This window comes from Cydia fagiglandana, chromosome 20 (genome assembly GCF_963556715.1).
Source record: "Cydia fagiglandana chromosome 20, ilCydFagi1.1, whole genome shotgun sequence".
Lineage (NCBI taxonomy): Eukaryota > Metazoa > Arthropoda > Insecta > Lepidoptera > Tortricidae > Cydia > Cydia fagiglandana.
The window spans coordinates 10,969,291-10,996,901 of record NC_085951.1 but is presented as its reverse complement, the minus strand read 5'-3'; the positions used below and the strand labels follow the sequence as shown (position 1 = coordinate 10,996,901).

The window sequence follows — 27,611 nt, the reverse complement described above, 5'->3', positions numbered from 1 at the left end:
ACTTAATAATCAAAAATTCAACAACAAACAAAAACAAACGATAGGTGCAGGCGTACGCGCCGGCGATGTGATAAGCTATAGTGTATTTCTTTAGGTATTTATCAAAATGTAAACAAACCACAATAATATGATATTTTATTAGGGAAGAATATTCAAGTCAATTTAACTCGGTGACAGAAGTTTTACTACGTAATATAAATACTTAGGTACTGAACGTAACAATGAAGCTGCTAAAATTGTGATATTTATAGAAATATATCGGGATGATTTGATTTATGAATAGGTAGTAATTTAGTTTCGAAATATTTGTTATTACATGGTCCTTCAATTCGTTTTTTTAGCATTAGAAAGACGATACGTGATCCTGACGTGTCTTTTTATTGCAAACACTTTTAATAACGAAATCACAGCAAATATGTCATATACGATCATTTACATTATTATGCTTTCATACGTAGTAATAGATACACATGTTTTTAATGCGTTTTTTTAATAAAAAGACACGTCATGAATGTCATGATAGTTCAAAAGTTTCAAAACGTTAAAATCGGTTGAAGCTAGAACGATAGGGGACGGATCAACGCAGTTTCGTATTTGGTTGGTTAACTAACCAAATGAATGATTGTATTCATTTATTACGTAATACGATTTATGGGGGGGGGGGGGTCGAACATATCTTATTTTTTCTCACATAGGAGTCCTCTCCAAAGAAAAGCCAAATCTAACCTACTTTAAGATCTCACATTTTTTTAAATAACAGCAATTGTTATAGGTATCCAATAAAGCAAAGAAATAGAGTTTAATACTTGTTTATAATGTTATTTTGTTCCTATAAATACATATTTGGATTTTGCATAGAACTTGGCAGTGGCACTCATTTAGATCTCCATTCTTTTTGCGGCGAGCCCCACAGCCAAGCATAATTTTTGTATAGAACTTGGCTCTCCTTTTTTACATTTATGTTTTTGGTGGGATATCAATACTTTTTGTAAAGAAAACTAGGCAGGTATTGAGATTTAATGTTTTTTCTTGTGTTTCCGCTGTATGGTTTTTACTTCTGTTCTTTGTATAATTATGTGGTGCCGCGCGCCGCCGACGACACACCGTTGGCCGGTTGTTTAGAGCGTATTACAAGTTTTTTGTATGGGGACACCACTTATTTTTTGACTAAACTTTATTTTAATATAGCAAATATAATAATACATATATTGGGGTGTTTTCAAATATCTGCTTGTAACGGTTCCAACGCTACAATAAAAAAATATGTTTTTGTATGGGGACCCCCCCTATTTTTTAACTTTTTTTTATTTTTAGATTTTTTCCTACGCTTACACACAATAACCGAGCTGGATTCCAAATTTCATCCTTCTAGGTCATCTGGAAGTAGGTTAGGTTTAGGTACTTATATGTCAGTCCCAATAAAAAATGGTTTTTTTGTATGGGGACCCCCCCTATTTTTAAACTTTATTTTATTTTTAGATTTTTTCCTATGGTTACACACAACAACCGAGCTGGATTCCAAATTTCATCCTTCTAGGTCATCTGGAAGTAGGTTAGGTTTAGGTACTTATATGTCAGTCCCAATAAAAAGTGGTTTTTTTGTATGGGGACCCCCCCTATTTTTTAACTTTATTTTATTTTTAGATTTTTTCCTACGGTTACACACAATAACCAAGCTGGGTTCCAAATTTCATCCTTCTAGGTCATCTGGAAGTAGGTTAGGTTTAGGTACTATAAGTCATAAGTCAGTCTTAAAATTTACGACTTTTTGACCTTCATACCTTTATAACCGTTTGAGCTAGCTTCATGAAATTTGGGCTTCTAGATATCCTTATGGATATAATTAAACACACGTAGTTTTATGTGTTTACGTCAAAGATGTTTTGAGTTATAGAAGGGTCAAAAGTGGCACCAAGTGGTTCGTATAATATTACACTCGGCGCTGGCTAGCCAGTTCCTTTGCTTGAACTTGGCTTGACACGCTGCCGCGTGTCTAGATATTCTTCTGCTTTCATAAGTAATAGTTACTGATTTTTAAAAATCGTTTTTCAATTAAAAGACATGTCAAGATCGCATACCTTCTTTCAAGTTCTTTCTAATGCTAAACTATGAAATGGAAGTCGGTTAAAAAAAACGAACTATAGGTAAAGACTTATATTGTGTATTTTTTTTTCAAAATTCTAGACTCATTAGTTTCGGAGATAAAAGAGGGGGGGATTGTAATATTTTGCATATTTTCTTAATTTCCTTCTAAAGTTATAAAAAAAATATTTGATATTCTCACAATGAACTCTTTTATTTGATATTTAACAGGATATAATTTGCAAAACTTTGTTTTTTAATTGTCTAATTTATCCTCCAAAAGTGCCGCCTATGTTTAAAATTAATTAATTTACGTTACATGTCTGTCTTTGGGTCACAGACTTGGGTACATATGTGTACCAAATTTCAACTTAATTGGTTCAGTAGTTTCGGAGAAAATAGGCTGTGACAGACGGACAGCCAGACGCACGAGAGATCCTATAATGGGTTTCGTTTTTCTTTTTCTTTCGAGGTACGGAACCCATAAATTATGACATTAAGTATATCTCAGATCAATTAGATGGAGTACACATTGCTGTCATCACAAATACAATTTAAATACGATTCTAATAATTTTATTTTAAATCCTGCACATGCCGCGTTAGTTATAATTGTTAAAAACTTACAAAATAAATCTTTACTTAATGTAAGTTATGTGACTTATGTGTACCTACTAAAATCCAGTCAAGACTTTTTGACATATCTAAGTCCTTGCACTCAGAAAAAGAGTTTTCTAGATTTATTTTCATAGCGCGAGCTTATGAAGTGCCTGTTTTGCTATTCTAGACCTTTTGACATTAAAGAATCCCAAAAACTATTAAGGTTTAACCTTTTGGACGCCAATGACCAATTTGGATGAACAAGACCTACGTGCAATGACGTGCATATGCGTAAAGTTAAATTTCAGTTTTTACACTTCGGTGACGTGGCGTCCGAGTGACAGCTTTTGTGTTTGACACGGCGTCGAAAAGGTTAATGGTCACTCGTACTTCATGTATAATGAACGATGTCATGTAGTTATGAGAATTGTGTTTTTCAGGGAGCCAGTGCCGCGGTCAGCGCACGGCGCAGCAGTTTACGATGACAAGCTGTGGATCTTCGCCGGGTACGACGGCAATGCGCGGCTCAACGACATGTGGACCATCAACTTAGTGGTGCGTACATTCCACACATCACCTCAACTACTAGACGGAGCACATAAGCCAATCGAGGTCACCACAGATATTCTCTACAAATTTAGTACCGCGGAGCGTATTTGTACATGATTAGTACCGTCAGCATCAGAAGTTGCTAAGCGGGCGAGGTGTTTAAAATTACCTTGACACGCTCTTATTCTCTGAATAATAAAGTCGCGTAAAGATCATTTTGAACACCTCGCCCGCTTAGTAACTTCTGCTGCTGACTGGACGTAACGTACAAATAGCCATGTCAGATAAACGTCAGTCCATACAAAAGTTTGCACAATTGTGCAAGGTTTTCGGCGAAGGGTAAGCTCTTAAAGGCGACCCCGGTTATTAAATGTTCTAAGCCACTTGTACTTAAATTAAATGTTTTTCCAGGGCGACAACCACCAATGGGAGCGCGTGGAGCAGAAAGGTCAATGCCCCCCCACCTGCTGCAACTTCCCCGTGGCGGTGGCGCGGGGCAAGATGTTCGTGTTCAGCGGGCAGAGCGGCGCCAAGATCACCAACGCACTCTTCCAATTCGACTTCGAGACGCACACGTGAGTTAACTCACTAGCGACCCGCCTCGGCTTCGCACGGGTTACTAATGTTGTGACCAGGGCGACAACCACCAATGGGAGCGCGTGGACGTGTATTTAATACTTTTTATAGGTTGCTTTTGATCAAACTTACATAAATGTAGGCCGCTCACTATTAGTATTTCTCTTTAACAGTTCAAAAAGGCAGTGAGCGCAGAGACCTGAATCCTCAAAGCCATTGACTATTGACAACATTTATAGTTGGTCAAGCAAATGTTGTCAGTAGAAAAAGGCGGCAAATTTAAAAAATGTAGGCGCGACCCATAGAAAATTTGTAATTCCTGTGTTTGTTCTAACAAGATTTGCTTGATCAAGTAGAACTTGTAAATTTCAATCCTTCTTTCTTTGCAGTTGGAGCCGCGTCTGCACAGAGCACTTGCTCCGCTGCGCGGGTCCCGCGCCGGCGCGCCGCTACGGACACGTGATGGTGTCCCACGGACGGCACCTCTACGTCTTCGGAGGCGCCGCCGACAGCACCCTACCCAGTGACTTGCACAGCTTCGACCTTGACACTCAGATGTGGTACGCATAGGCAACTCTAGGCTAGCACAATGTTGAAAAATGAAAGTAATTTTAAATAATTTTTGTAAACGTGCACAGGTCGGTGGTACACCCGGCGCACGACTCGCAGGTGCCGGTGGGGCGGCTGTTCCACGCGGGCGCCGTGGTGGGCGACGCGCTGTACGTGTTCGGCGGCACCGTCGACAACAACGTGCGCAGCGGGGAGCTCTTCTGCTTCCAGGTATATAGCTGATATATAAACAGGTCGGTGGTACACCCGGGCACGACTCGCAGGTGCCGGTGGGGCGGCTGTTCCACGCGGGCGCCGTGGTGGGCGACGCGCTGTACGTGTTCGGCGGCACCGTCGGCAACAACGTGCGCAGCGGGGAGCTCTTCTGCTTCCAGGTATATAGCTGATATATAAACAGGTCGGTGGTACACCCGGGCACGACTCGCAGGTGCCGGTGGGGCGGCTGTTCCACGCGGGCGCCGTGGTGGGCGACGCGCTGTACGTGTTCGGCGGCACCGTCGACAACAACGTGCGCAGCGGGGAGCTCTTCTGCTTCCAGGTATATAGCTGATATATAAACAGGTCGGTGGTACACCCGGGCACGACTCGCAGGTGCCGGTGGGGCGGCTGTTCCACGCGGGCGCCGTGGTGGGCGACGCGCTGTACGTGTTCGGCGGCACCGTCGGCAACAACGTGCGCAGCGGGGAGCTCTTCTGCTTCCAGGTATATAGCTGATATATAAACAGGTCGGTGGTACACCCGGGCACGACTCGCAGGTGCCGGTGGGGCGGCTGTTCCACGCGGGCGCCGTGATGGGCGACGCGCTGTACGTGTTCGCCGGCACCGTCGACAACAACGCGCGCAGCGGGGAGCTCTTCTGCTTCCAGGTATATAGCTGATATATAAACAGGTCGGTGGTACACCCGGGCACGACTCGCAGGTGCCGGTGGGGCGGCTGTTCCACGCGGGCGCCGTGGTGGGCGACGCGCTGTACGTGTTCGGCGGCACCGTCGACAACAACGTGCGCAGCGGGGAGCTCTTCTGCTTCCAGGTATATAGCTGATATATGAACAGGTCGGTGGTACACCCGGGCACGACTCGCAGGTGCCGGTGGGGCGGCTGTTCCACGCGGGCGCCGTGGTGGGCGACGCGCTGTACGTGTTCGGCGGCACCGTCGACAACAACGTGCGCAGCGGGGAGCTCTTCTGCTTCCAGGTATATAGCTGATATATAAACAGGTCGGTGGTACACCCGGGCACGACTCGCAGGTGCCGGTGGGGCGGCTGTTCCACGCGGGCGCCGTGATGGGCGACGCGCTGTACGTGTTCGGCGGCACCGTCGACAACAACGTGCGCAGCGGGGAGCTCTTCTGCTTCCAGGTATATAGCTGATATATAAACAGGTCGGTGGTACACCCGGGCACGACTCGCAGGTGCCGGTGGGGCACTTCCAGGTATATAGCTGATATATAAACAGGTCGGTGGTATGTACCCACGTGAACTATTTAAAAAAAATATAGGTCACTTGATAAGACACGGCAACACGGTACATTCTTTAAAACTATATTTGAAGGCAAGATCGAAGCTAGGGGAGGAAGAGGAAACCACGAGCAAGCTATACACACCAACTAAAAGTAAAAGCAAATGTCGTGTCTTACAGGGACCTAAGGAACCTGGCCGAGGACCGAGAAAACTGGCGCATACTCCACCGAAAAGAGCCATGCTCTTCAATTATGCATGATGGTATTTACCCTTTAACCGCCAAAGACGCCAACTGACGCGCATGGCTACATCCCATTGTTATTGGGCTAAGTGCATACAGACAAGGTTCATGATGACGCGCCGCGCAATGGGTTCCAATCACGTCGATAGATGTGGGAGAGACCCTAACCCCCTTATTCATAAACGTTTACTTGTTAACTTCACAAGCCGATAATAATCGTTTGCCCCTTTCCATTATACTAATACGTCGGAAAGGGACAAACGATTATTATCGGCTTGTCAACTCTAGTAAACGTTTATGAATAAGGGGGTAGGACGTCAGACTTCAAGAATATTTCAATTGCAGTCGTTGCGTGATCAACCAGGCTCTGTTACTTATAGTTTACCATACCCAAACTTAACTGTAAATCTTTATTTTAGTTGTCAGACTACCCGCGCTGCACTCTCCACGATGACTTCGGCCGCATACTTAAATCCCAGCAGTTCTGCGACGTGGTAGTCCTGGTGGGAGTTGAAGAGAGCTGCGTGCTAGCACACCAGGCGCTGTTAGCTGCCAGGTCTACATACCTACGTGCCAGGATACAGTAAGTATGCACTATAGTGGTGGTCTGGTCACCATTGTCACAGGATAGATTCATACTAAGTAACTTACATCATTTTCACTGTTTAACGAAACCGACGTTTTCAACGGAAATTCACATACCATGTTCTACCTTCTTAAGAGGCCCACTGATTAACAGTCCGTCGGACGGTATCGGCCTGTCAGTTAGAACAAAATTTTGACAGTTTCGAACAACTGACAGGCAGATACCGTCCTGCGGACTGTTAATCTGTGGGCCCCTTTATCATATGCCTCTCTCTTAGACTGCATAAATTACTGCTCGTCAAGCGTGCTTGAATGATTAAGCTATATACTAAACTTTGGTTTTCCATACTACGCTTGCGAATCGCCCGCGCATTTATTCGCTCCACCTACATGCACCATGTGCAAGCACTTACCAACTACATTGTTTGCAGGGAAGCGCGCGAAGAACTATCCCGACGCATAGACGAGGGCCTCGAAAAGCCCCTAGAAGTATACGACTACAAGGCGAAGCCGCGGCTCACGCTAAAGTTACCTGAAGCCACCCCGGAGGCGTTCGACATGGTGCTCAACTTCATATACACGGACCGGATCGACCCGAGCGAGAAATGTATGTTTTCCATATAAGGAGTCAAGCATCAGTACTTAACTTTTTTATTACAGGCGATTAGAGCAAGCAATATAAGGCCTGATTCGAATTCAATCTGCCAAATTGAAAACCCTATTAATGGTACTGAAGCTAGCTGAATCAAGATTTGTTTTTCCATAATTTATTGAAAATTTGTTTAAAAATTGTTATTTATAAGTAAATTCATCATTTTCCATTTCTTCCCGCTCCTGTCGTTAGTTTTGTTGTATGCCCTCCATCATACATCCGACAGTGTTTTTTGACAGTTTCTTAGTTTGAGTCCTATCAAGAACAATGTTTATTTTGAAATATTATATTGCATATAGTTTTTGTTGTTTTAACGAACTAATTCCTTGGACACTCCACTCCATACCGTTCAATAGGTCAATACTGTGGGACTTTGTTGAATCAAGTTTTTTGGTCCGATTTCGAGGGTACTGGCTTAAGCATGCTGATTGCCTCATAAACATCGTGGATCATCTCCAAATATTATCAAAGTAATATTGGAAATCCGCATTATTAAACTAAAGCTGCGAACCGTTTCTTTTAGTGATGTTGGTGTCGATTTCTCTGTCGAAAAGTAACCAATGCCCGGTAACTGACACCACATCGACGAAATTCCTGATACGCCAGATATTTGAAGATATGTCTAGATCCTCATTGTTTCATGGATATTGCAATGAAATTACCTTTCAGTATTGGTATAATATTAGGTAACAGGTTATGTTGGAAATTAGTTATGTGCAAGTTTCTTCCATACTTATCAAGTTTTTGACAGCAATTTGGCGCCTAATTAAAAAGACGGCGGCGTTTATTTGATTTTTTTGATCATCTTAGAATTGATAAAAAAAAATTTTATTGGTATAATAATTTTGTGATTCTGATAATTATAATGTCGTAGTGTATATATAAAGTAAGCTAGAAAATATCCAAGAAAAATCACTCTGAATTTGTCAAATTTGTTTCGAATCAGGCCTTAGTTTTAGTGATTAAACATATATGTTGATTACTTAACACAAAAAAATATTTTTCCTACAGACGAGGACCCTGAAAAGCCCTCCACCATTTTACAAGTAATGGAAGTCCTCCGCCTAGCACTACGCCTGAACATTCCTCGCCTCCGTGGGCTATGCGCCCGCTTCCTCAAGGCCAACCTGTGCTACAGCAACGTGTTGCCAGCTCTCCACTCCGCGCACCACGCCCAGGTGCATTCCGTCAAGGAGTACTGTCTCAGGTATGTGCTACGTGTGCTACGGGTGAACATATCGGCTACGCGCTCGCTTCCTCAAGGCCAACCTCTGCTACAGCAACGTGTTGCCAGCTCTCCACTCCGCGCACCACGCCCAGGTGCATTCCGTCAAGGAGTACTGTCTCAGGTATGTGCTACGTGTGCTACGGGTGAACATATCGGCTACGCGCTCGCTTCCTCAAGGCCAACCTGTGCTACAGCAACGTGTTGCCAGCTCTCCACTCCGCGCACCACGCCCAGGTGCATTCCGTCAAGGAGTACTGTCTCAGGTATGTGCTACGTGTGCTAGGGGTGAACATATCGGCTACGCGCTCGCTTCCTCAAGGCCAACCTCTGCTACAGCAACGTGTTGCCAGCTCTCCACTCCGCGCACCACGCCCAGGTGCATTCCGTCAAGGAGTACTGTCTCAGGTATGTGCTACGTGTGCTACGGGTGAACATATCGGCTACGCGCTCGCTTCCTCAAGGCCAACCTCTGCTACAGCAACGTGTTGCCAGCTCTCCACTCCGCGCACCACGCCCAGGTGCATTCCGTCAAGGAGTACTGTCTCAGGTATGTGCTACGTGTGCTACGGGTGAACATATCGGCTACGCGCTCGCTTCCTCAAGGCCAACCTGTGCTACAGCAACGTGTTGCCAGCTCTCCACTCCGCGCACCACGCCCAGGTGCATTCCGTCAAGGAGTACTGTCTCAGGTATGTGCTAAGTGTGCTACGGGTGAATATCAGCTACGCGCCCGCTTCCTCGAGGCCAACCTCTGCTACAGCAACGTGTTGCCAGCTCTCCATTCCGCGCACCACGCCCAGGTGCATTCCGTCAAGGAGTACTGTCTCAGGTATGTGCTACGTGTGGTACGGGTGAACATATCGGCTACGCGCCCGCTTCAAGGCCAACCTCTGCTACAGCAACGTGTTGCCAGCTCTCCACTCCGCGCACCACGCCCAGGTGCATTCCGTCAAGGAGTACTGTCTCAGGTATGTGCTACGTGTGCTACGGGTTAACATATCGGCTACGCGCCCGCTTCCTCAAGGCCAACCTCTGCTACAGCAACGTGTTGCCAGCTCTCCACTCCGCGCACCACGCCCAGGTGCACTCCGTCAAGGAGTACTGTCTCAGGTATGTACGGCTGTATATATCAGCTACGCGGCGCGCTTTCTCGAGACCTGTGCTACACCAACGTGTTGCCAGCTCTCTTCCGCGCATTATATAACTGTATCAGATATATGCAACAGCTGGACAGCTACGCAGCGCTTTACCTTAAGACCAACTTGAGAGTATAGGTTCTTTAAAAAATCATACGGGGGAAGGGAATCTATACCGTAGCCGCTTCCATATTTATAAGTTCTACTTGTGTCAAATTACAAATAATAACAAAAAATATGTTACAATAAGGTGTATATAGACATTTATACCGTACTAATTTAGGAGAGTCTCAGCGGGGAAGAGGAAAACCCAGACGCAGCTTCTTGGAGCAAGTGAAAGAAAAAGTAGGGGTCGTGTCGTATCAAAAAGTCAAAGAGCTGGCGCAAGATAGGGAAAGCTGGAAGGTACTCCACCGACAAGAGAATAACTCTTAAGTTAATGATGATGATGAATTTAGGAGAGGTCGACTTATATCCTTCATCTAAATTCTTATTTTATTTCGCAGATTTCTAGTCAAGGACTACAATTTTACGCAAATAGTGATGTCACCAGAATTCGAAACGATGGAAAAGAGCCTCATGGTGGAAATGATCCGTCGTCGGCACCGACCACAGGCCAAACCACCGGCGCCGCAAGAGAGCGACGAAGATATTATAGGTTAGTATTGCGGTGTTATAAATGTTGTTGTGTAGGACTATACTTAAAAAAGAGTCACATGGTCGAAATGATACGTCGTCAGCACCGACCAAACCACCCGCGGCGCAAGAGAGCGACGAAGATATTATAGGTTAGTATTGCGATGTTATAAAATGTTGTTGTGTAGGACCATACTTGAAGAAGAGTCTCATGGTGGAAATGGTCCGTCGTCGGCACCGACCACAGGCCAAACCACCGGCGCCGCAAGAGAGCGACGAAGAGATTATAGGTTAGTATTGCGGTGTTATAAATGTTGTTGTGTAGGACTACTTAAAGAAGAGCTTCATGGCGGAAATGGTCCGTCGTCGGCACCGACCACAGGCCAAACCACCGGCGCCGAAGAGATTATAGGTTAGTATTGCGGTGTGGTCAATGTTGTTGTATAGGACCATTATTAAGAAAAGAGTCTTGGTGGTAATGGTTATATACAGCTTGCCAAGCCAGTAAGAGTTGTCGAAACGTAATTATAGTTGCACTAAACAAAGTCTGCAGCGGATTTGATATCTCACGCAGTGTAAGTGTTATGTATACGTCATAATTTCATAGAAGTTTGACGTTTAAAATTACACTTGTACTGCGTGGGGTATCAAAAGCTGCAGACTTTTTACGGTCTGACTATATGGGAGTTGGTTTAATGAGTTTTAAGCAAAAGTCAATATGATACCTGCTTCTGAAGATACCGATTTGATGTCTTTCTAACAAAAGTGCTATCTCATCCCGAAGGAACAACCCTCGAGCAAGACATGTCCGTGTTCCTGGGCGGCGCCGGCGCAGGCCTGAGCGACGTGCGGCTGCGCGTGGGCGCCGCGTGGCGCGCCGCGCACCGCTCCATCCTGGCCGCGCGCGCCGCCTACTTCGAGGCCATGTTCCGCTCCTTCTGTCCCACAGACAACACAGTCAACGTGAGTACACTTTACCGCCCTTTTTTATTTATATTGGGAGGAAAATCCGTTATCGGATACCTCCGCGCTGTCTCTGAGGTGTGGAGGTATCTATAAGATTATGTCGGACTTTCACCGACTAAAAACCTCCCAGTTGTCCTTCTCGGCGCGTTTCGGACGGCTCTGGGATCTCCAATGAACGCGCCAGTGCCGTCCTAGCGCTATGCCCCTTTGTGGGTCCCCTCTTTTTTCAGTCGCAGTGCCTAGCTGCGACCGTCTCCGACCCCGAGAACCCCTTTTAGGGTTCCCCTAGATATGTCGACGCGGAATCGGCAAAATACGATAGGAAAAAGCTTTATGTCCGCGCAATAAGAGCGAAAAAGTCGTCGTTTGGCTCGGCTCGCGACGGCCGACGACGCCGGACGCGTCGACCGGTTTTTCGCTCTTATTGCGCGGACATAAAGCTTTTTCCTATCGGCTTTTGCCGAATGCGCGTCGATATATTTGGGGAGACCCTTAGTCGCCTTTTACGACAGGCAGGGGATACCGCTGCCGTATTCTTACGCCCGGGCTACAGGGCGGCACTTTACCGCCCTAATGTGGTAACTAGCACTCGTAGACTAGGATTCCTCTAGACGGAGCTTAGAGCAATTATTTCATGAAACCGATGCTGCCAAAAATACAGGGGTGCGGGGGACGAGGTGAGCGAGTCCCGTGCCGTGATTGGTCCATTCAAAGACACGGGCGACACTCGTAGACTATTTGTGCAGAGGGGGTAGCGCTACTATGCTCAGTCCGGAGAATGTCTTGTCTGTGCTCAGGAGGCTCCGAAGGACAGACTGTTACAGTATATTTGATTACCCATAATAAATAGAATATCATAGAAAAATGTTAATATAATTCGTTTTCTTTACTTTCCAAAAGGGCCCCAAATTTTTATGTGCCCAGGGGCCCCAGCATAGTTTAAGACGCCCCTGACTTTACCGCCCCAGTGCGGTAACTAGCACTATACGTGCGTATTTCGTAAATATAAAGGGTCATATTATGTACCTTTTATACTGTAATGCAATTATTTGAAATTGAAAAATGCAATAACTAATTAATTATTACCTAACTATAACTAATATGTACCTATCTACTAACATGACATGTTACCTATTTTAATCTTGTCATACTATTTCAATTGTATTTTTAATCTAATGAACATAATGATTATTGTAATTTTAATTCTAGACATACATTTTTTATTATTCTCAATAATGTGATAATAATGTGTATTTTATTTTCTGATGTTGACATGTAATATTTTAAGAATATTATGAATAAATGAGTATGAGTATGAGTATGAGTACTGTAAAACGTTGTACTGTCGACGTCAAAGATGTTTACAGTACATATGGTCCTATTTTCCGCCAAAATAATAAATAAAATAAATATTGGGGACATCTTACACAGATCAACATAGCCCCAAACTAAGCAAAGCTTGTACTATGGGTGCTAGGCGACGATACACATACTTATATAGATAAATACATACTTATATACATAGAAAACACCCATGACTCAGGAACAAATATTAGTGTTCATCACACAAATAAATGCCCTTACTGGGATTCGAACCCAGGACCATCGGATTAGCAGGCAGGGTAACTTTCTACCCACTAGGCCAGACCGGTCGTGAAAAATAGATATATTTAACTGCACTCTGAGTGAATTCACAAAGATAACAAGCTGGAAATTATAAATATTTAGTTATACTGTAATAATATTTACTGTAATAATATTTTTAAGTGGGTTGTAAAATGTTAATTATTTATTTTTGTCTAAATTGTAATAATAATCTTTGTGTAATATTTTTAAATGTGTTGTTACCTGTAAATTATTTATTTTTGTCTTCCTTTATGTAATACATATCGCGCATTGGATTAGTCTGTAAAGTGGTACTGTATACTTGATTATTAAATAAATATAAATAAAAAAAATATTTTCCCGCACTAGTGCGCTTTTCGTGCGTATGTCAAAAGTTTAAAGGGCCATATGTACTGTAAAACTTTGTACGATACACGTGCGAATAGGTAATTTGCAACTCGTGTCGATTTAAAACACTCCCTTCGGTCGTGTTTTAATTTATCGCCACTCGTTTCGAATTTCCTCCCCATACAACCATTTCCAGTCGCCGTTACGACACGGTGTAGACACATCTTGTGTCGACACCGTCTGTTTCGGTCACAATTCCAGTCGCAGAGTCGTCGCCGTGTCGACACAGTTACCAGAAATGGGGAAGGGTCGACACATGACACAAAGTGACATAAAGTGTGGTCGCCGTGTGCACACATTGTTACGAGTTTGCGACTACTTTATGCCAAAATCATTCGTTCATTCGTTCATTTTGTTCCTGTCAAATGGAAACTGTCAGATGGAAAAATAGTTAAATAAAAATAAGTGACATTAATACGCCATCTCTAAAACGGATTGCAAGACGTAATTATATATTGTTTGCATTTATATTACAATAGGACTTAAATTATTATGGGGAATTAAACTGCTCGAGTGATTTGATAAACTAAGTGTAATATAATCAACGCGCCACCACATTGTTTTAGTTTAGCCGGAAATTAAATTGTTTACTTCTCAGTGCCTGTGTTCATAAATATATTATTTGATGCATTTTTAGTACTTCGATGCGTATACTATACTTAAATAACAGAAATAACGCTTTACATACTACGAAACTTGTTAATTATGATGTATAAATATGGTTTAAGGCTGAGAAATATTGCAGTCAGAAAGTAGTCGCAAATGTTTCGACTTTGTGTCGACTCTGTGTAGACACATGACACGCGCTGTCAAAAGTAATAACAAAGTTACTGGATTTGCAAAATGGCTCCTTGTGTTCATTTGTTTTCAGATATTCTCAAAGTGTAAAAATGCCGTGGTCAGAGATGGGACTTAATAGATTAACTGTTTATTCGACTAATTAATGGAATAAAAAAAGTTAATCCTCAAATTTTAATCGCGATTAGTTTAGTCGACCTAACATAGATTGAAATTGAATTAATCTGAATATTAATCGAATAAATTATCGATTAAATCTCGGTTGGAAGTTGACAGGGGGCCATTTTTGTACGTAAAAATAATAGAAATGTCTTGCATGCAGATGGTAGCCAAACACTTTGTCATAAAAGTCGAGATGGGTGGGTGTTTTAGGGAGTGCCGATTTCGAAAATGATGACCATTTTGGAATCCAAAATGGCGGCCATGCACTGTGTCATAAAAGTCGTCATGGATGTCGTTTTATACGTTTCAGGGGGCCCCAATTTTGAAAATGATGACCATTTTGGAATCCAAAATGGCGGCCATGCACTATGCCATAAAAGTCGTCATGGGTGTGGTTTTATAGGTTTTAGGAGGCGCAGATTTCAAAAATGATGACCATTTTGGATTCCAAGATGGCGGCCATGCACTATGTCATAAAAGTCGTCATGGATGTCGTTTTATAGGTTTTAGGGGGCCCCGATTTAGAAAATGATGACCATTTTGAAATCCAAAATGGCGGCCATGCACTATGTCATAAAAGTCGTCATGGGTGTCGTTTTATAGGTTTTAGGAGGCGCAGATTTCAAAAATGATGACCATTTTGGATTCCAAGATGGCGGCCATGCACTATGTCATAAAAGTCGTCATGGATGTCGTTTTATAGGTTTTAGGGGGCCCCGATTTAGAAAATGATGACCATTTTGAAATCCAAAATGGCGGCCATGCACTATGTCATAAAAGTCGTCATGGGTGTCGTTTTATAGGTTTTGGGGGGCGCAGATTTAGAAAATGATGACCATTTTGGATTCCAAAATGGTGGCCATGCACTATGTCATAAAAGTCGTCATGGGTGTCGTTTTATAGGTTTTAGGGGGCGCAGATTTCGAACACGATGACCATTTTGGATTCCAAGATGGCGGCCATGCACTATGTCATAAAAGTCGTCATGGATGTCGTTTTATAGGTTTTAGGGGGGCCCCGCTTTCGAAAATGATGACCATTTTGGAATCCAGAATGGCGGCCATGCACTATGTCATAAAAGTCGTCATGGGTGTCGTTTTATAGGTTTTGGGGGGGGCGCAGATTTCGAAAACGATGACCATTTTGGATTCCAAGATGGCGGCCATGCACTATGTCATAAAAGTCGTTATGGATGTCGTTTTATAGGTTTTAGGGGACGCAGATTTCGAAAATGATGACCATTTTGGATTCCAAGATGTAAGTAGTGATGGGTAGGACATCAATTTAAAATGAGTTTGTATGAGTACCTCATTTTCTAAAATGAGGTGTTACAATGTCTTACTTCAAATGAGGTGAGGTACTAGCATATTTTCAGCGTCGACTATTCCATTAACTCCAACGGCGACAAAAAATATTTAATGTATATACATATTTATGTATTCATCACTTCCTTTATAAATAAATAAGTAGTAGTAATATTTAATTGGAGTGCAATTCTGGAGGTTAAGAATAGAATAATACGAAGAAATAGAGATAAAACGATATCCATGACGACTTTTATGACAAAGTGCACGGCACACATCTTGGATTCCAAACTGGTCATCATTTTCGAAATCGGCAGTTCCTAAAACCTATAAAACGATATTCATGACGACTTTTATGACAAAATACGTAGCCGCCATCTTGGATTATAAAATGATCATCGTTTTCGAATTCTGCACTCCCTAAAACCTATAAATCGACATCTGTGACGACGCAAGTTATCTTTATTTTCAGATCTAACAAATTGCTACAGAATACAAAGGACAAAAAAAGAAGCGAGGAGGTAATGAAACAAGCAAAAATACAGATGATTCCTTGACGCAATTGGATGCTTCTTAAATTGTGTCCAGATTTTTTTGGCATAAAAGTTTTTATTTTTCACATATTACTCTGACAAGTTCCGTGACATTTCGATCTTGTAATTTTTTAAGTAAATGTTTTTGTTTATCTATGTCGATCTCACTAGAATAATATAATCAAGGTATAGATGGTCAAGCAAATCTTGTCAGTAGAAAAAGGCGCGAAATTTAAATTTTCTATTAGACGCTATCCCTTCGCGCCTACATTTTTCAAATTTGCCGCCTTTTTCTACTGACAAGATCTGCTTGACCAAGTATATGTTTATATTTGATGATTGAAATAGTAACGCAAAAAAAATATATTTGTGTCTTATATTCCTGCCGAAGACTTTTATTTTTCCTTTTCCTTCTACACAAGTTTGGCCAAGTAATAAGAATTTAGGGCTCTCAATTTTATTTTGACTTCTACTACAATAGTAAAGCTACGAGGCCATGTTTGGTATCGTTTTCGTATAAATTCGCGGTACCAAATTTAGTTATGGTGTCACATTGACACCATTCCAAAGTAAAAACATATAAACTTATTAAAATACTTTCTTTTAAACTCCTCTTCACGCTTAAACTGCTGAACAGTTTTAATTTAAATTTAGTACACATATATTTTGAGTCCCGAGACAGGACATAATAAGTTATCTCAAAAATCATCCTTTAAAGGTGTGAAATGAGGTGTAGGGGGGAATTCAGAATTGACTTCTTGAAGTTAATACTGTTTAAGTTTAGGTTTGAAGTCATGTTTTTTTAGAAGATGTAGACCATCTCAAATTCAATAATAAATCGGTTCAGCGGTTATTGATTTCCCGTACAAATTTCCACGCCATTTTTCACACCTTCAAAAGATGATTTTGGTTATAAGATCTATCCTATGTCCTGTTCCGGGACGCAAACTATTTCTATACCAAATTTCAACGAAATCGGTTCAGCGGTTAAGCGTCAAGAGGAGTTTAAAAAAAACCGGCCAAGTGCGAGTCGGACTCGCGTATTAAGGGTTCCGTACATTAAGTCCGACTCGCGCTTGACTGCACATTTCTAATAGGTTTTCCTGTCATCTATAGGTAAAGAACTATTTTGTGTATTCAGACGGACAGACATACATACGCACGAGTGATCCTATAAGGATTCCGTTTTTTGCTTTTGAGGCACGGAACCCTAAAAATATTTTTTTTAATTTTGTGGAATGGTGTCAATGTGATACCTTAAATGGATTCACATTCAGCAACCCAGATTTATACGAAAACGATACCATACACGACCTAGCACCTTCACTGATGTAGATATATCAAGATAAAATTGAGAGCCCTAAATAAACTTTCAAGAGCGGATATCTCAAAAACTATTCAACATATCGAAAAAATTGACTGAATAAACTTGTAACAAATTAAATTAACTTTCAGTTTGTATTTATAAGTGGCCATGTCGCTAAGATGCATAGTTTCCGAGATATAATCGAAAAACCGGAAAATAGGACCTTCAAAGCCCCCTCTCTTCCCCCCGCTCAAGGGCTACGGCCGGGGACTTTTGATATGTTCACCTCCTAACTTGTCCAAACCAAGTTACAGAGTCAAAAATTGTGTTCCGAGCATTTCCCTCTACAACTTTTTGGAGCATTCGTTGGCTGACCTAAGTAGCTTATTGCATTTCTTTAAAAACTTTTCTGTAAAAGGTTGACGGGTGTTGGGTGTTTATATGGTTTTGGTCGATTATTATCATTTGCATCGCCCATGACGACTTACTAGAATTACTTACGAGCACACGAGACACTAACAGTAGTTTGACAAACCTTGGTTTTCCAGAGGTATTTTATATTGACATTTGCTGTCACAAATTTGCTGTCAGATTTCGCCGTGTGCCTGCTATACGGCCACAATTCAAAATTTTTGATTTTCTGGATTATTGCAGATTCGTATTCAAAATTGTTCAGTTTACGACCTTATTTCGAGAGCCATAGCAAAAAAGGTCTTTAAGAGCCTTTTTCTCACAAGTGGCCTTATGGATTTGACCATAAATTGTCAGACAATTCCCTGCAATACAGCCACTTTTGAGTTGTGGCTATATTATAGCACACGTTTTCAATTAAGCTTTTGAGTTGCGTCCTAGAAAATAATAACTAGCGTAATAAAATTTACTACATTTTTGATATATTTACAGAGATATTCAAAGGATCGCCGTGCATGGTCGTATGCCACGATTATAAACTTTAAGGTAAAGTGGCATACGACCACAGCTATCCTCTGAATCTCTGTAAAAATATAAATAATGTTGTAAATTATATTACGTTGTATTTTTTAATTAAAAAAATTATAACATTTATAATATTTCCTGTTTGATAACTTCAGATAAGAATTCTATCTTGTTTCATACTTTTAGAGCGCGATTTGCAGTAGTCGGGTTCTAGTTTTTGAACGAATTTTTTATTTAATTAATTTTGGGGTCATGACTTCGTTACTAACTATTCGAAGCCACTTTATATTACTTTTACGAGGGCATCTCCAGTACAGAAATGCACGCAGAGCGCCACATATATCGGGCTGCGCCATCCTTTGGCATGGAGGCGCTTTCGGCGCCCAGCTAGCTTTGGAACGTGCAGAGTGCGCCTCCTACGTCGGGCTACGCCCGACTATTAATATGAGGGCGCCGAGTCTTTGGAACGCGTAGAGCGTGTCTTGTACGTCGGGCTACGCCTGACTCTTTTAAATTAGTATGAGGGCGCCAAAGGCGCCCGGCTTTGGAACGCGTACAGCGAGCTTCGTACGTCGGGCTACGCCCGACTCTTTTGGTATGAGGGCGCCTTCGGCGCCTGGCTTTGGATCGCGTACAGCGAGCTTCGTACGAGGACGGGCTACGCCCGAAGCGTTGAGTATGAGGGCGCCGAAGGCGCCCGGCTTTGGAACACGTACAGCGTGCCCGTACGTCTCTTGTACGGCTGTTTCATGCATTTGCCCGGATTTGGTAAGCGTCCAGCGTGTCACGTATGTCGACACTTTTAGTATGAGAAAGTCGAAGTCGCCTAGCTTTGGACCGCTTGCAGCGCGCCACGTACGTCGGGCTACGCCCGACTCTTCTAGTATGAGGGCGCCGAAGGCGCCCGGCTTTGGAACGCGTACAGCGAGCTTCGTACGTCTCTTGTACGGCTGTTTCATACATTTTGGCTGATCTGGACTTTTATACCTATGCACGTTATAAAATATTGCAGGTCATTAAAAAAACACTATGTTTATAGCGGCCAAACAAATTTATTTTGCAAATACCTTCTTGTATCGCCGTAGTCGGGTAATACGCGGATAGAATCCAGAGCGCTTGTAGATTCGTAGTTCGAATTACCTACCCGATAAATTAATGTTTCATCGGGTGCATGCAAGCAAAGCCGGGTGCAAAAGCTAACAATATTTATATATTTGAAATGTGCTAATTGAGCTCTTTCAAATGATATACATCACGTAATCATTACTTATTTTTATTTTTTTCGTTCGTGACTTTATGACCTCTAGAGGGGCGCCTTGTTTATTTTTTTGTGACTTCATATAGTCTATAACCAGCGGACGATTAAGATAATTCGAATGACATATCGTTTGTCAAATTATAATGTGTACTTTAGAAGTTATGAGGGAACAAATGAACATACATACCCAAATACATACCGGTCAAAATCATAACCCTCCTTTTGCGTTGCCGTAGTCGGGTAAAAATAAAGGGATTTTAACTATTTTGGTGTTTTTATTTATATTTACATGGTAACCTTTATCCAATAATTTTGTGTTTAAATTTGGCCGCATCTCAAAATCTTAAAAAAAACGTTTCTGCAATACGGCCACAACACTAAATACCTGTCTTTCGGGCCCTGTATCTTAAAAAATATACATTTCTTTTAAAAAGTGGCATAGTCATAAGGAGGGTTATATCATTCCGAGTAAAAAAAGCTATATTTTAAATTCATAGACCTAAAACTAAAGGAGTAAAATCCTATTAAACACCCTGAACTATACTCTCACAACTTTGAGACGCGATTTCTCGAAAAAAAGGTTTTTTGAGATGTGGCAGTGTAGCAGGCACACGGCGATTTAGTCGCAAACCGCACGCAAAGTGCACACAAATGTGTCGACACCTTGTTACGGAAAAGTGTACACACGGCGACGACACTTTGTTTCGAAACAATTCTAGACACATTGTGTGGACTCTGTTACGACACATCTGACATTTAGTTACCACTTTGATGATTCTGCGACTGGAATGGTTATATGGGAAGTTACAGTAATAAATACCTAACCATTTTGCTATATAAAATAGATTTGAATACTTAACTTAGGGCACTATCATAGATTAAACCTAATATCATAATAAGCTACAAAGCCAAATAAAGGTATCCTCAGACCTCAGCCTATCCTTTCTAATTACCTACATTAGATACCTACGCCTATTTTTTTGCATCGAAGAATAAGGGGTTTGTTTTTTATTAATTTCCAGTACAATATAGATAGGGCAGATATACCTACTATAGTTTTTGGCGTCCTTTGTCCTGTTTTTGGTCCGTTGAAATTTGAATGGGTAGGTGCATATGTATAGGCATAGTAACCATTTATTATAAGTTTTAAAACTTTATGCTGTAACGAATCGAGTTTATAAAGTTTAGTAATAAAACATTTATTTCATCGACTTTATCATAAAACAAAAAATAGATACAAAGAATACCTACAGTGGCCATAAATGATACGAGTATACTTGTGCCCGACACATGTCTCTTAATTTACTTAGTATTTCCCCTTGCAACAAGAAAACCAAGCAACAATTATTACATAATATTATTGTTAGATTGTAAGCTACATACTTAAATTGTAGTGCCCTTACAGGGTTCATAGCTTGTTCACCATTCTAATGTAAGACCTAATTGTACCTATGAAAGCAATAAATTATTGATTACTGATTACATACAATGAAATATTATTAATGGCTATTGAGCAATAATATTTTGTGTGATGAGTAATACATAGCAAACACGTTTAATTTGATCTACAGGAAGTACCTATGTAGAGTTTTGTACAACACCTCATCTAATGAATTGTGTATCATGACGATACATGATATACACATTCATTACTTTAGTTTAAAGTTATAGTTCGTTTTTTTTAGCATTAGAAAGAACTCCACAGAAGCAAGCGTGCAGTTTTTATCAGGCTCTTTAATTGTTAATAATTATTGAATTATCTAATGTAGCATGGTCAATACATATAATTTACTTCAAATGATTACCGCTAAAAGTGCCAGATTTGGAACCACAAGCTTACTTCTGCGAAGTTCTTTCTAATGCTAAAAAAAACGAACTATAGGTAGGTGCGTGTAATTTTTGCATATGTTTGACTGTTAATAGAATTGTTCTTATTATATGGATCAAATGTTCGAGGTATTTGGCCTCTTGATAGATAGGTACGACAAATCTATTGTATTCATAAAACTATCAAATAATAAAATTCACTTGTAAGAATTCTATTTTGCCCTATCATTAATCTTCTTCGCGCTCAAAATAATACCTCTGTTCTTCGAATAAAACCCCTCTATTCTATTCTTCGAATTTCATAAAACAAGTCTGAACAAAACAGCAACATGGTAGCTTAGCCTAGCATATTCTACAAAACAAATGGGTTACCTAGTAACAGTTGATTAAAATTATATTATAGGTATCGATCATTAAGCGTGAGTCAAGCGCGGGTGTATATTCCCATGGGTTAATAATGAATATTATGATCATTAGCTAGTCCACGCCTATTGAATTAAGTGCTGTGAATTGATAGTTAGTTAATTATACATAATATAACATATTTAATGTTATGTATTTTTTTGAAAACGTATTGTAAACGAGTTGAAAGAATCGAACGCCAATTAAGATTAAAATGTATCAGGATGACAGACAAAATTTCCCATCATTATTTAAGTTTCGTTTGACAATTTCTACAAACTTTTCTTTGGTAGCTCTAGGCATGGGTAGGCATATTGATGCGAATGAATGAGCCGAATTCATTTATGATGTTATGTAGGTAGATGGCCATTTTAAGATCCATTAGTACTTAAGAAATTGGTGACATAGATTTATTCGACCTAGATTAAATTTAATCTATGTAAATAAAACATAAATTACATTTATTTACCTACTAGGCACCTGGATATCTGAGACACTGGGTACCTAAGTGGAATACGTCATTTAGTGAGAGAAATTTGCAGGTCCCTAAAAGGTCTCGGTTTCACTGTATACCTGTGTAGGAGAGGTAAGGCACTCTCAAAGAATGAGTGTTTGTTTTAGAGGTCAGGTATTATCTTGTTAAGGTCTTATGAGCCTCTTCCGGTGCACGCTCAGTACTCGCTACCTGCACGGAGAAAAAAATATTTTACAATATTACCAGATTGTATAGTAGTTATGATTCTGGTGTAGGAAAACAGATTTCAGCCATGTTTAATAGACTCGTATTTTGGACAATATTAGAATATTCTAGTTAAAATATTCTAGTACACTAAAACTCTGATATCGTTTTGGTAACAATCTAATAGTAACAGAGTAAAATATGCATTTAGCATACAACACTTTACAATAATTGCGATGTTTACAATATTTATTAATTCGGTTCACCATCATCTAGTTTAACACACCAATAATAATAATAATAATAAGGGCAGCTTGTGGCGAGCTGTTGGGGAGTAACGACCCCACGGACCCGAGTACTCCCGAGAGTCGGTCAGGGTCTCCGTCTCCGGCGTGTCTTCGTCGGTCGGAGTGGACCCCAAGGAGACCCGCAGGACTCTCAGCTCTGGCTTGCCTTAATTGGCCGTCCAGAGAGGAGTCGTTAGAGCTATATGCTCCAGGGGTGGAAGTGAAAGATGCATAAGACGCGAGTTGGCACAGTGGCTGTTAACAGCCACTGGGTAGAAAGCGGCGCACACCTCTCGACACCCCTGAGCCGCTCACACCGATGTTGCTCCTGGTCGTCTTTACGACGGCAGTTTCAGGGGCCCATCTAGTAAGCGGCGAGTCATCGCCTGTCTCGATGACGGTGTTTACATTGTTATGGCAGGTGTCCGGACCTCTTTTACAATAGCCCAGTCTCATTGTCCACCCAAACATCAATCCATAAACCGGTATACTGTTCACTTCTTCTACAATAGTCCCAATGCCTGCTGCGACCGGTTCACGGGTGTCTATTGTTGCGCCTGTGAACGGGTTCCAGCAGGCGTTCTACATGACATTAAAACTCTCCAAAGGGCCTCTACGTGTTGGATCTATATCCCCACGCAAGCCTATCAAAAGACCGGGATTTATAGGCCCGTGAAGTCCAAAAAGGAGAAACAATAATAATAATAAAATGAGGTGTTACAATGTCTTACTTCAAATGAGGTGAGGTACTAGCATATTTTCAGCGTCGACTATTCCATTAACTCCAACGGCGACAAAAAATATTTAATGTATATACATATTTATGTATTCATCACTTCCTTTATAAATAAATAAGTAGTAGTAATATTTAATTGGAGTGCAATTCTGGAGGTTAAGAATAGAATAATACGAAGAAATAGAGATAAAACGATATCCATGACGACTTTTATGACAAAGTGCACGGCACACATCTTGGATTCCAAACTGGTCATCATTTTCGAAATCGGCAGTTCCTAAAACCTATAAAACGATATTCATGACGACTTTTATGACAAAATACGTAGCCGCCATCTTGGATTATAAAATGATCATCGTTTTCGAATTCTGCACTCCCTAAAACCTATAAATCGACATCTGTGACGACGCAAGTTATCTTTATTTTCAGATCTAACAAATTGCTACAGAATACAAAGGACAAAAAAAGAAGCGAGGAGGTAATGAAACAAGCAAAAATACAGATGATTCCTTGACGCAATTGGATGCTTCTTAAATTGTGTCCAGATTTTTTTGGCATAAAAGTTTTTATTTTTCACATATTACTCTGACAAGTTCCGTGACATTTCGATCTTGTAATTTTTTAAGTAAATGTTTTTGTTTATCTATGTCGATCTCACTAGAATAATATAATCAAGGTATAGATGGTCAAGCAAATCTTGTCAGTAGAAAAAGGCGCGAAATTTAAATTTTCTATTAGACGCTATCCCTTCGCGCCTACATTTTTCAAATTTGCCGCCTTTTTCTACTGACAAGATCTGCTTGACCAAGTATATGTTTATATTTGATGATTGAAATAGTAACGCAAAAAAAATATATTTGTGTCTTATATTCCTGCCGAAGACTTTTATTTTTCCTTTTCCTTCTACACAAGTTTGGCCAAGTAATAAGAATTTAGGGCTCTCAATTTTATTTTGACTTCTACTACAATAGTAAAGCTACGAGGCCATGTTTGGTATCGTTTTCGTATAAATTCGCGGTACCAAATTTAGTTATGGTGTCACATTGACACCATTCCAAAGTAAAAACATATAAACTTATTAAAATACTTTCTTTTAAACTCCTCTTCACGCTTAAACTGCTGAACAGTTTTAATTTAAATTTAGTACACATATATTTTGAGTCCCGAGACAGGACATAATAAGTTATCTCAAAAATCATCCTTTAAAGGTGTGAAATGAGGTGTAGGGGGGAATTCAGAATTGACTTCTTGAAGTTAATACTGTTTAAGTTTAGGTTTGAAGTCATGTTTTTTTAGAAGATGTAGACCATCTCAAATTCAATAATAAATCGGTTCAGCGGTTATTGATTTCCCGTACAAATTTCCACGCCATTTTTCACACCTTCAAAAGATGATTTTGGTTATAAGATCTATCCTATGTCCTGTTCCGGGACGCAAACTATTTCTATACCAAATTTCAACGAAATCGGTTCAGCGGTTAAGCGTCAAGAGGAGTTTAAAAAAAACCGGCCAAGTGCGAGTCGGACTCGCGTATTAAGGGTTCCGGACATTAAGTCCGACTCGCGCTTGACTGCACATTTCTAATAGGTTTTCCTGTCATCTATAGGTAAAGAACTATTTTGTGTATTCAGACGGACAGACATACATACGCACGAGTGATCCTATAAGGATTCCGTTTTTTGCTTTTGAGGCACGGAACCCTAAAAATATTTTTTTTAATTTTGTGGAATGGTGTCAATGTGATACCTTAAATGGATTCACATTCAGCAACCCAGATTTATACGAAAACGATACCATACCCGACCTAGCACCTTCACTGATGTAGATATATCAAGATAAAATTGAGAGCCCTAAATAAACTTTCAAGAGCGGATATCTCAAAAACTATTCAACATATCGAAAAAATTGACTGAATAAACTTGTAACAAATTAAATTAACTTTCAGTTTGTATTTATAAGTGGCCATGTCGCTAAGATGCATAGTTTCCGAGATATAATCGAAAAACCGGAAAATAGGACCTTCAAAGCCCCCTCTCTTCCCCCCGCTCAAGGGCTACGGCCGGGGACTTTTGATATGTTCACCTCCTAACTTGTCCAAACCAAGTTACAGAGTCAAAAATTGTGTTCCGAGCATTTCCCTCTACAACTTTTTGGAGCATTCGTTGGCTGACCTAAGTAGCTTATTGCATTTCTTTAAAAACTTTTCTGTAAAAGGTTGACGGGTGTTGGGTGTTTATATGGTTTTGGTCGATTATTATCATTTGCATCGCCCATGACGACTTACTAGAATTACTTACGAGCACACGAGACACTAACAGTAGTTTGACAAACCTTGGTTTTCCAGAGGTATTTTATATTGACATTTGCTGTCACAAATTTGCTGTCAGATTTAGTCGCAAACCGCACGCAAAGTGCACACAAATGTGTCGACACCTTGTTACGGAAAAGTGTACACACGGCGACGACACTTTGTTTCGAAACAATTCTAGACACATTGTGTGGACTCTGTTACGACACATCTGACATTTAGTTACCACTTTGATGATTCTGCGACTGGAATGGTTATATGGGTCTTTACCGCAATTGTATCGTAAATAACTATTACACTTCTGCACCTCATGGCTTTGTAATGAGGCGAAAAATGTAAACATATCTTTGACGTCAACTGTACACTACACGTGCGAAAAGGTAATTCGCACCCTTCGGTCGTGTTTCAATTTATCACCACTCGTTGCGAATTTCCTACCTTTCGCACTTGTATCGTAAATGTACTAAAAACGACAATACTTATTGACTCCGACATCACATCATAATGTTGACATCCTGTTTCCCTACAGATTCAGATATGCGACACGGTGCCTTCAGAGGAGGCTTTCGACTCGCTGCTGCGCTACATTTACTATGGAGACACCAACATGCCTACGGAAGATTCGCTCTATTTGTTCCAAGCTCCCATTTATTACGGTAATTATCATCACTAAGCGACTATTTCTTACTACATAACTATTATTTATTATTTGTGAAGCAGGCAGGCAGTTGAACTAACTGATAAATGCCTGTATCCAGAGCCATCAACCTTTTAGTTTGAACGCCAAACGGCGCATCCATTTGCCGTGGCACTGACACCAACCTAAAAGTGGGGTGTTTTTCAGTAGATTTTAATCAAAAACGATTGACGGCAAATGCAGTCTTTGGCGTCGTTGACACGATTTTGCGTTGACGTCAATTGCCGTCTGTGGCGTTTAAAATGTTAAAAACTAACCCCCTTATTTATAAAACGTAGCAAACTACTATTCAATTTTGACCATAAGCAAATGTCAAAATGATATATGGACAAACAATTATCAATATAGTAGACTTGTTACTCTTAAAAGACGTTTATGAATAACGCCATAAATATTTGCGGGAGGCTCCAATCCAATAAGTAAAGTTTATAAGAATCGGTACACCTCAGCTTTACGATAATGAAATTGGCCTTATTCCAATCTGAGCCGGCTTTCCCTCTGGCCCTCTGAGTTGGGAGTGACAGCAGTTATAACAATACAAATCGTCAAAATTCAATCCTTTTTTAGAATGTAATTGTCATTCATGAAATAAATCATCAAATCTAATCTAGGTTTCACTAACAACCGTCTCCAAGTATTCTGCAAGCACAATCTACAGAGCAATGTCACCCCGGACAACGTGTTAGCGATATTACAAGCGGCGGACCGAATGCGCGCCGCCGACATCAAGGAATACGCGCTCAAGATGATCGTCCACAACTTCTACCAGGTGAGCCATGTCACCAGATAACGTACCTACTTTACCTCTTGTTTTTTTAAAGTTGGCAGATGTTTTTTTAACCGTTTAGTCCGTAGCGGCAACATACTTGCCATCATAACTTAAAACAAAAACGCATCTCTACATTAAGAATTACGGTTCGAAATCGAATGACTAGAAAGGAATGTGAAATGGTTAAAGGGTTACATAATTGGAGAAGATTTGTAAACTAAGAAAAATTCGTCGTTCAGACTGTTGATGTAAATGAGCTGTACAGAGATGACTCCGTATCTATAGTACGAATTTTACCTATTTCTGCGATTTATCT

At 40.8% G+C, this 27,611-nt stretch overlaps 1 protein-coding gene across 1 annotated transcript in view; it reads left to right on the top strand.

Moving 5' to 3' along the window:
- Positions 1-27,611, top strand: part of LOC134674333 (leucine-zipper-like transcriptional regulator 1) — a 42,286-nt gene that overhangs the window by 11,127 nt on the left and 3,548 nt on the right. Inside the window, exons 5-15 of the mRNA XM_063532367.1 lie at positions 3,122-3,236; positions 3,642-3,805; positions 4,196-4,366; positions 4,445-4,586; positions 6,497-6,660; positions 7,094-7,269; positions 8,326-8,521; positions 10,185-10,336; positions 11,099-11,277; positions 26,359-26,485; positions 27,138-27,295. Of these exons, the coding sequence (XP_063388437.1) occupies positions 3,122-3,236; positions 3,642-3,805; positions 4,196-4,366; positions 4,445-4,586; positions 6,497-6,660; positions 7,094-7,269; positions 8,326-8,521; positions 10,185-10,336; positions 11,099-11,277; positions 26,359-26,485; positions 27,138-27,295 (1,744 nt within the window). The remainder of the gene's footprint in view (positions 1-3,121; positions 3,237-3,641; positions 3,806-4,195; positions 4,367-4,444; positions 4,587-6,496; positions 6,661-7,093; positions 7,270-8,325; positions 8,522-10,184; positions 10,337-11,098; positions 11,278-26,358; positions 26,486-27,137; positions 27,296-27,611) is intronic.